The 7,342-nt window shown below is 45.5% G+C and overlaps 1 protein-coding gene across 1 annotated transcript; it reads left to right on the top strand.

Annotated features, from left to right (window-relative positions):
* The first annotated feature begins 2,132 nt into the window (after window positions 1–2,132).
* On the top strand, window positions 2,133–6,108 carry LOC112572965. The gene is made up of 5 exons (XM_025252983.1): window positions 2,133–3,115; window positions 3,444–4,070; window positions 4,499–4,655; window positions 4,770–4,979; window positions 5,203–6,108. The coding sequence occupies exons 1-5, from the start codon at window positions 2,890–2,892 to the stop codon at window positions 5,297–5,299; spliced, it is 1,317 nt and encodes a 438-aa protein (XP_025108768.1). The 5' UTR covers window positions 2,133–2,889; the 3' UTR covers window positions 5,300–6,108.
* Window positions 6,109–7,342: the final 1,234 nt, after the last annotated feature.

Genomic DNA, 7,342 nt, shown 5'->3' with positions numbered 1-7,342 from the left:
GTAATAAATCTTGATAGAAAGTAATTATTGATTTTAGGAAAGACTGAGTTCAATTTGAGACAATAGTTATTAATAACAATAAATGCAAAACTTGTAAAGCGCGTACTCACACTCCTAAGGAGCATGCTCTTGGCGCTTCAGAACAAGAATGGAACATGGAATACTCGATACTAGGGATAGGAAAACAAACAAATAACATTTAAACTATAAAAGAATAAACAACCTACTAAACGAAGAATAAAATCAAATACAGAAAAGACAAAGAGGAACCAAATAATAAGAGCAAGAGCTGAGAGTAACACGATATTGCAAAAGGAAGGGTGTGGCAAAGGACTGGCATTGTGGGATAGGTTGTTAGTTAAAGAGGACTAAGTAGTAAGAGGAGTTGACAGTTAAAAAAGGGGGCGCCCGGTAGTGTAGGAATTCGCATGTCCCTATTGCAGTCAGCGGCTCAGGGTTCAGATCTGGTCTCGGGACACTCTCTTTATGGGACACCTGTTCGTAGGGCTTGGCGTCGGGGGTTTTCTTCGGGTACTCCGGTTTCCTTTTTCCTCCCTCTCCATAGCGCGAAATGACCAAAAGGTAGAAGCACTTTCCTACTAAATAAACCAGCCAACCAACTTGACTGCTAAAAATAGTAGGTATCGATATCAGTGATAAACGTACAGTGATAAACGTCGATAAATGTTATTAAGAAATCACTGAAGTCTTCTAATGTGCGCTTAGATTTTCTGCAAATACTTTACGCTTGTCCTATATGAACCTCCATTTCCTATATTTTAAAAATTAATATACTTTTTATCTTTGTTTTTCTATTTTTAGAGACAGTTTAATGTACACAGATTTGCTTTACTTGTGTGTGAGAGAGAGAGACAGAGAGACAGGTGTTAATCTCAGTGATTACAGATGGATATCTAAACTTGGGATGTTATTTTATGTTCTTTTATATCCCGTAATGATGTTTTATGGAAAGTTATGTTTCAGTCTTACTGTCTGCAGACACGATACTTTCCTGGAAAAAGAATACTCAAGGCGTTTTGTTCTGTACAGGTAGCTCCGTGACCTGACTGTTGTCGGGTAGTGAGCTGTTAAAGGTAGCACTTAGTCGGGGAGGGATGTGTTAAAGACCAGCCTTATATCTGGTGACATTCTCCGAGGTCAGACATCTCTCGGTCTCTGTAGTACTGTCTCCAGCACTCTGTCAACTCACTTTCTAAGCCGCGGGACTTTGGTAGAGAATACTGCGTCACACGGGTATCGAACGTGCAACAAACTCACCTCTGGGTTTGCACACCGCTGCTCAGAATAGAAAATGTACAACGAGAAAAGCTGTTGATCTGTATATCGCAGTATACTGCTGAGGGCGGACCCGAGAGCTTTGCGTTTACATCTACATTTACACGAAGATTGAGAAGCAAGTATCTTAAGCAAGCATAAAATGTATATTACAGAATGTCACACCGACCACACTCAATAAATAAATACCATATGAGTGGCCATGCTGAGATCGTACCCACGACATCCAGTTTTCATTGTTGTAGCGAGAGTAGCTGTGGCCTTTGCCACGTCAACCGCTCCAATCCAACTAGAAAGGTGAACACGAAGCCAAATGTAGATAATTAATGACAAAACATAACTGTAGGTAGATATACAACATGCAAATAGAAAACAGACACGGTTGAGAAAATCCTGCACGTGTGTGCCTCAATCAATCGCCTACATTGGTGGCGAAAATGAGCTCACGTGATCACTACACGCCTCAAATAATCGTCTTCACACAAATCTCAGATCGCAACTCAGACTTATCCTTCCTCCCTCTGTCCATCTTTTCATGCCATCAATACACAGTGACACCGGTATATGCACATTGCAACACACACACACACACACACAGTCACGTTGACAAAAGCAATTAGTGGAATCACTCGATAAATGGGGAGAACAATTCCTCCTAATTAGTCGATTCCTCTCCTGATCGTCCATCACTCCATTGATCAGCCTGTTCATTAACCCACAGCTGGTGACCGGGAGTCTTCCTAAGCCGGTGACAGTGTCGGCAAATAGTTCACAAGGTCAACGCTTGAGGAGAGGAAAAGACATTACACCCTTGGCTTGCGTTGGTCGCTGTTATTGTCGGACATTTCGTGGGTGTGTAGCTGCTGGACGTCGGACATTTCATCGGATATCAGCGAAACTAACATCCACACTTCGGTGTCATGGTCAAGGTGAGATCGCTTGTACCACAATGTAAGAAGCTGATATGTTGCGGTGATATGCTCTTCGAGCAGTAACAAGGAATAACAAACAAAACAAGTTGATTGGTTGATCGCTTTACAACATTTGATTGGTCAATAGCGAAGCTTTGCTGTGTGACCAGATGTTAAGGACAATCTGTCTGTCCAGCAGAAGAAGAGTGCTCTTCCCGTGTCCTTCAGATGTACAATCATCTGACGACTCCTTGATCCCGAGGACTTTCATCAGCAGCCCGGCGAAAAGAGAACGGTTGACGGTCATTACAACGTCTTCTTGGTGTCACGCATTTGTCACAACGCATTTGTCACAACGCCTTGTTCATTCAACCCATTTACATTTTCTGTCTTTTGAAGACAGTGATCAAAACTAGTCTACTCTATTGATGACAGCGTGATTGACAGATACCAGAAAACATCATCTTGGCAGTGATCAGACCTGCTGCAACAAATGCAGTTAATGCAGCATTCCAACACAATGGTTCTAACGCCATCAGGACATATCCTGAATGTTTCTTCAAAGTCTCCTGTTTCCTAACGACAAAGTGCGCTAGGTTGTCTGTGTTAGCTGGACATACTCTGATTCTTTCTTCAGTCTCCTGTCTCCTAGCGCCAAACTGTTCGCTGGAGAACATCAGCCATGTACGCCAAGCAATTCAGGAGATGGACCTTCATTCTTTTGACCTCCCTTATGATACTGAGTTGTCTACTCTTGTATAGCTTTATTTCCTCCCCGATGAACCACTTTTGGGGATGTACAGAGTGCAGCAGGTCAACCAGTGCTGTTGAAGCAGAGGAGACAACCATTGATGTCGCAAAGCAACCACAGCAGTCCTCGCCACCTCTTCATTCACCTTCCTCTTCAGGTAATGTTTAGAAACAAGTGTGATCACGTGACAATTGTTCTTTTATGGGATGAGTGAAAAACAATCAAACAGCCAATCAATCGTCTAGGAGTACAGTTGTCTGAACGGATTATTCATACTCATCCGGCCTCTCTCGCTCTCTCTCTCACACACACGAACACACAGACATACAGTACACACTCTTCTGTCTCTCTCCCACTGTCACCCTTTCTTTCCCGCAGACGGGTAGGAACTGAAGGAATGAAGTGTGAGAACATCTGGGGTCATGTGACAATGCCTTCCTCCTTCGCCCCACCCACTCAGCCCGTCATTTAAATCTTCTCCACAGCTCCGACCGACCATCGCCAAGAACCAGCGAGCATTGTAACCATGACGACCACCACACCAGACGTTCTCCACATGCTGTCCCTGTTCGAGACTGCCCGAGCTCGCGCCTCACAGAAAGGTTTCTGTCCTCCCCTCCCTCCCGAGTTTCCTCCCGGCGCCAGCTTCTTGCCGTGCGACTGGGGTCTGCGGCGGGTTCCCTGCGCTGCGCGACTGAGAGCGATCCTCGTCTGCCGCGACGCGTCCGCGGACATCGCGCTGCAGAGGGTCACCGCCGTCACGCCGCCCGCCCACGTCAACTTCAACGACAGCTGCCTGGAGCGAGCGGTGCGAGCTCGTTGCTATGGCGACGGGCTGCCCGTGCCCCGGCTACTACACTACGTGTCGCTGTCTCGCGAGGAGTTTCCCTACCATGCCCTCCTCAGTGCCCTCAGTGCCCTCCGATTCTTCAAACCCTGTCTGCTGCTCGTCCACGGGGATCGTCTTCCCTTCGGGCCCGCCTGGGAGGTGCTGCTGCAGCTGGTGCCCCAGGTGGTGCACGTGGCACGTGAGCAGCCTGCCGCCATATTTGGCCACCAGATCGACATGGTGCATCACCGCGCGGACGTCGTGAGGCTGGAGGCGATGATGAGTGAGTGACAGTGACTAGTGCTCACTCAGAATCTGGGGTTTAGTTCTTGTGCTTTGCTTGGTGTGCAGCATGAGCACAGCTTCTGTCCCCACCCCGTATGTTCGTTATGCACTAATTATGACCCTGGAGGTAACAAGAACTTGACAACCGTACAGTGTGAATATCGAACCCTGCATCACCTAGTGATAGGTAGAGGTGGATGGAGGGAGGATATGAGGTAGCAGAGCTTTTATTGCAGAGGTTGTTTGTAATGTATAGTGAAGTTACACAGTTGTATGGTGGCGTTATACAGTAGTTGTATGATTGATTGTAATAAGTATAATGTGCTTGTATGGTCGAGTTGTACAGTTGATGTATGGTCGAGTTAGACAGTAGTTGTATATAGTTACATATCTCTAAGGCATTACATATCGGCCTGGCTGTTTCAGAGTACGGTGGCCTCTACCTCGACATGGATCAGCTGGTGTTGAGTTCACTTGACGACCTTCGTCAGTCTGACGTCACTCTCGGTGTGGAGTTCAACGGAAGTCGAATCTGCAACGCCATGTTCCTGGCCAAGCCTCAGGCAGCATTTCTGCTTCGCTGGTAAAGACGATGGCACTGACTCTTCTGTCTCCGCGCATCTTTGTGTCTTAGTAGCTCGATCCTAGTGTGATGTGTTGTAGTCGAACTTATCGGGAAGCTTGTCCTCCATCTCAGGTACGACGCCTACAAGACTTTCAACGACAGCTGGTGGATGCAGCACTCTGGAGAAATTCCTTACCAGATGGCGCTGAGCTCTCCGGGAGAGGTCAAGCTGGTCCACACTTTCTTCTCGCCAAACTTTAAGAACATGACATCGCTGTATGAAGGAACCTACGACTGGCGTTCCAACCACGGTGTTCACCTGTATTACAGGTTCAATACCAAGTGAGTCTGATTGATTGATTGGTTGATCGAGTCATCATGGATGCATACATTAGAAAATTGTCTGAGCCGTTCTATTCACAATAAATATTTTTTAGTATCGAAGCATCACACCAAGCGTTTGAAAACTGTCTAGAGGAGTCTAAGAGTCCTTGTGCATTTCGAAACCGACAGTCAACATGACAGTCTGATTTTACAATTATCTTTTTTTTTTTTTTTGCCACAGATATTTTGAGAGAGCGCATATTGAGAAGGTCAACAACAGCCTGGGAGAGATTGCCAGACACATCTTGTTTGGCTCCAGTCGTCGGTGCCTGACGTAGAGACGAGAGAGAGTGTGGAGGGATTGTCGAGTCCTGATTGCCTGATCACGATATCACCTCATCAAGAATGTTTTGTTTTCATGAAGATTCTTGGCAAAGGACATGGAACAGACAAAGCGAGAGAAAGACTGAGAGATATTGATATAGAGGTAGAGAGAGAGACATAGAGCAGCATGAAAATGTCCATGAGTACAACAGGTTTCCTGTGACGTTTGTCTCTAGTGTTGTTGAACATGGCACAGAGCACAAAGTAAAGTACAATGTGCATATATATATATAGGACCTATAAAGGAAAATAAATTAGACCATGTTGTATCATCACTGTTATGAATCTGATCATATGGCTAAAACCTAACGTTGTTCATATACACAGGCACACGAAAGAAAGAAAATCAATGAGAAAGAAAAGGATATAAAACAGAAAACCTGAATCCTGTCTGCGTCTAGTTTAAACATCCGTGAAATTATTTCTCGCTCTTGGTATCTGGGGTACGGGTTCTTCTGGAAAAAGCTTTTCAGTTGTTCTGTGGCCTGGGCCCGAAGTCGGTTCTCTTTCTGCGAGACGTCGATGGCTGGAGATGTGGGCAGGGGAGACAACACCGCCCTTATCAAGTTACTTCCCTTGCTGCTCTCCTTCACTCTGTTGCTCATTGTCACGGTGCCAGTGTGCCACATCGTTACCTGAAATAAAATGTGACAGTGCCATTTCTCGGCATCATGTCTGTGTCATGAACTTCCATTGCCATCGAGACCCCCATGGCGTCGACACAATGCAATCGTCACAGACTAAACACACAAACACACACACTTGCGCGCAAGCAATCGAGTAAGCACAGCCTTCAGCAAAGCTAACATACTGTTATTCCTTCCCAAACGTGTCTGTCCCTGTTTATAACAATAGATGAGTGCAGAGGAACAAGAGAATGAGAAGACCGATAAACAAATGTAGATATAAACAGCTTGACGAAGAGACTGAGAGGACTTGTACCTTGCACGACCCAAAAATTCTGCGAATACTGAAATCTTTCTTCTTGTCTCGCACCTCAGCCATCGTCAGGAGCATGGCGAGCAGGTGTCCTAGACCCTCCCCTTGTGTTCGAAGTTCTAATTATTACCTTCGTGAAACCAGGTACGAACAAGAGATGAACAACAGCAAGGACGGCAACACTTATCTCCCCTTATTTCCGGTCTGTCACGTGATGCGGCTTTACCTTTATCTTAATCTGTTAGGGTCGCAGCAACACGATGTTCGGCAGCAGACTTAATTCAAGCCATGTGACCGGCGACTACCAATCATTGTTAATCGATTGCGGCAGCTCACAGCGAGGATCAAAGTCGGGGCTAATTATCCGCTAACGAGGGGTTGCGGTGAGGGTGGCGAGTGTCGTGTGCAAACTGCGTCCTCGGCCGGGTGTCCAGTGGGTGTCCGTGTAGCAAGATAGGACCTCGCGTCAAGACTCGAGGTGTTGTAAGGACAGAACCGAACTCTCAGCGACAACCAATGGTCTGTGCATACTACAAAATTAAATTTAACAGTAAACACGTAAAACTTTTAAGTTCAAATAATTACAGCTTGCAAAGAGATGTGTATAGTGTGACTACAGTGATACCTCGGTTCTCGAACATAATTCGTTCCGGGAGGACGGTCGAGAACCAAATTGTTCGAGAACCGAAGCAATGAAACCCATAGGAAGTAATGGAAACTGGATTAATTCGTTCCAAGCCCCAGAAAATGCCTATTTACTGGCCTAATTTGTATATAATATGTAGAAAAACATGAGTCTCAACAAGAAATAAGAAATAAAAGTGTATTTATTAAAACAAAAACAACAACAAAAAAATGTACTGTACAGTACAGAAAATTGTGTTTCATTTACTGTACCTGTACCAAACTTTATGGCAGGAGGGAATGAATGTGGAGGGAGGAGGGAAGGGGGATGGTTATTGTTTTGAAGGGGAGTCCTCTTCAATAAAAACAGAGGGGAACTGCTCTTCGGGTGTTTCTGTTCTCTGTATCTTTTGCTGAGGAGAATCAGAATCTTG

The sequence above is a fragment of the Pomacea canaliculata genome, linkage group LG9 (assembly GCF_003073045.1).
Source record: "Pomacea canaliculata isolate SZHN2017 linkage group LG9, ASM307304v1, whole genome shotgun sequence".
In the NCBI taxonomy this organism is placed as follows: domain Eukaryota; kingdom Metazoa; phylum Mollusca; class Gastropoda; order Architaenioglossa; family Ampullariidae; genus Pomacea; species Pomacea canaliculata.
The sequence above is the reverse complement of the archived record's forward strand: the minus strand, read 5'-3'. Positions and strand labels throughout refer to the sequence as shown.

Excerpts from the sequence above, each read along its gene's own strand:
- LOC112572965 (XM_025252983.1), top strand. The coding sequence starts at position 2,890 with ATGTACGCCAAGCAATTCAGGAGATGGACCTTCATTCTTTTGACCTCC. Across the intron at positions 4,071-4,498 it reads GAGGCTGGAGGCGATGATGA|AGTACGGTGGCCTCTACCTC; the intron begins GTGAGTGACAGT and ends TGGCTGTTTCAG. Across the intron at positions 4,656-4,769 it reads GCAGCATTTCTGCTTCGCTG|GTACGACGCCTACAAGACTT; the intron begins GTAAAGACGATG and ends CCTCCATCTCAG.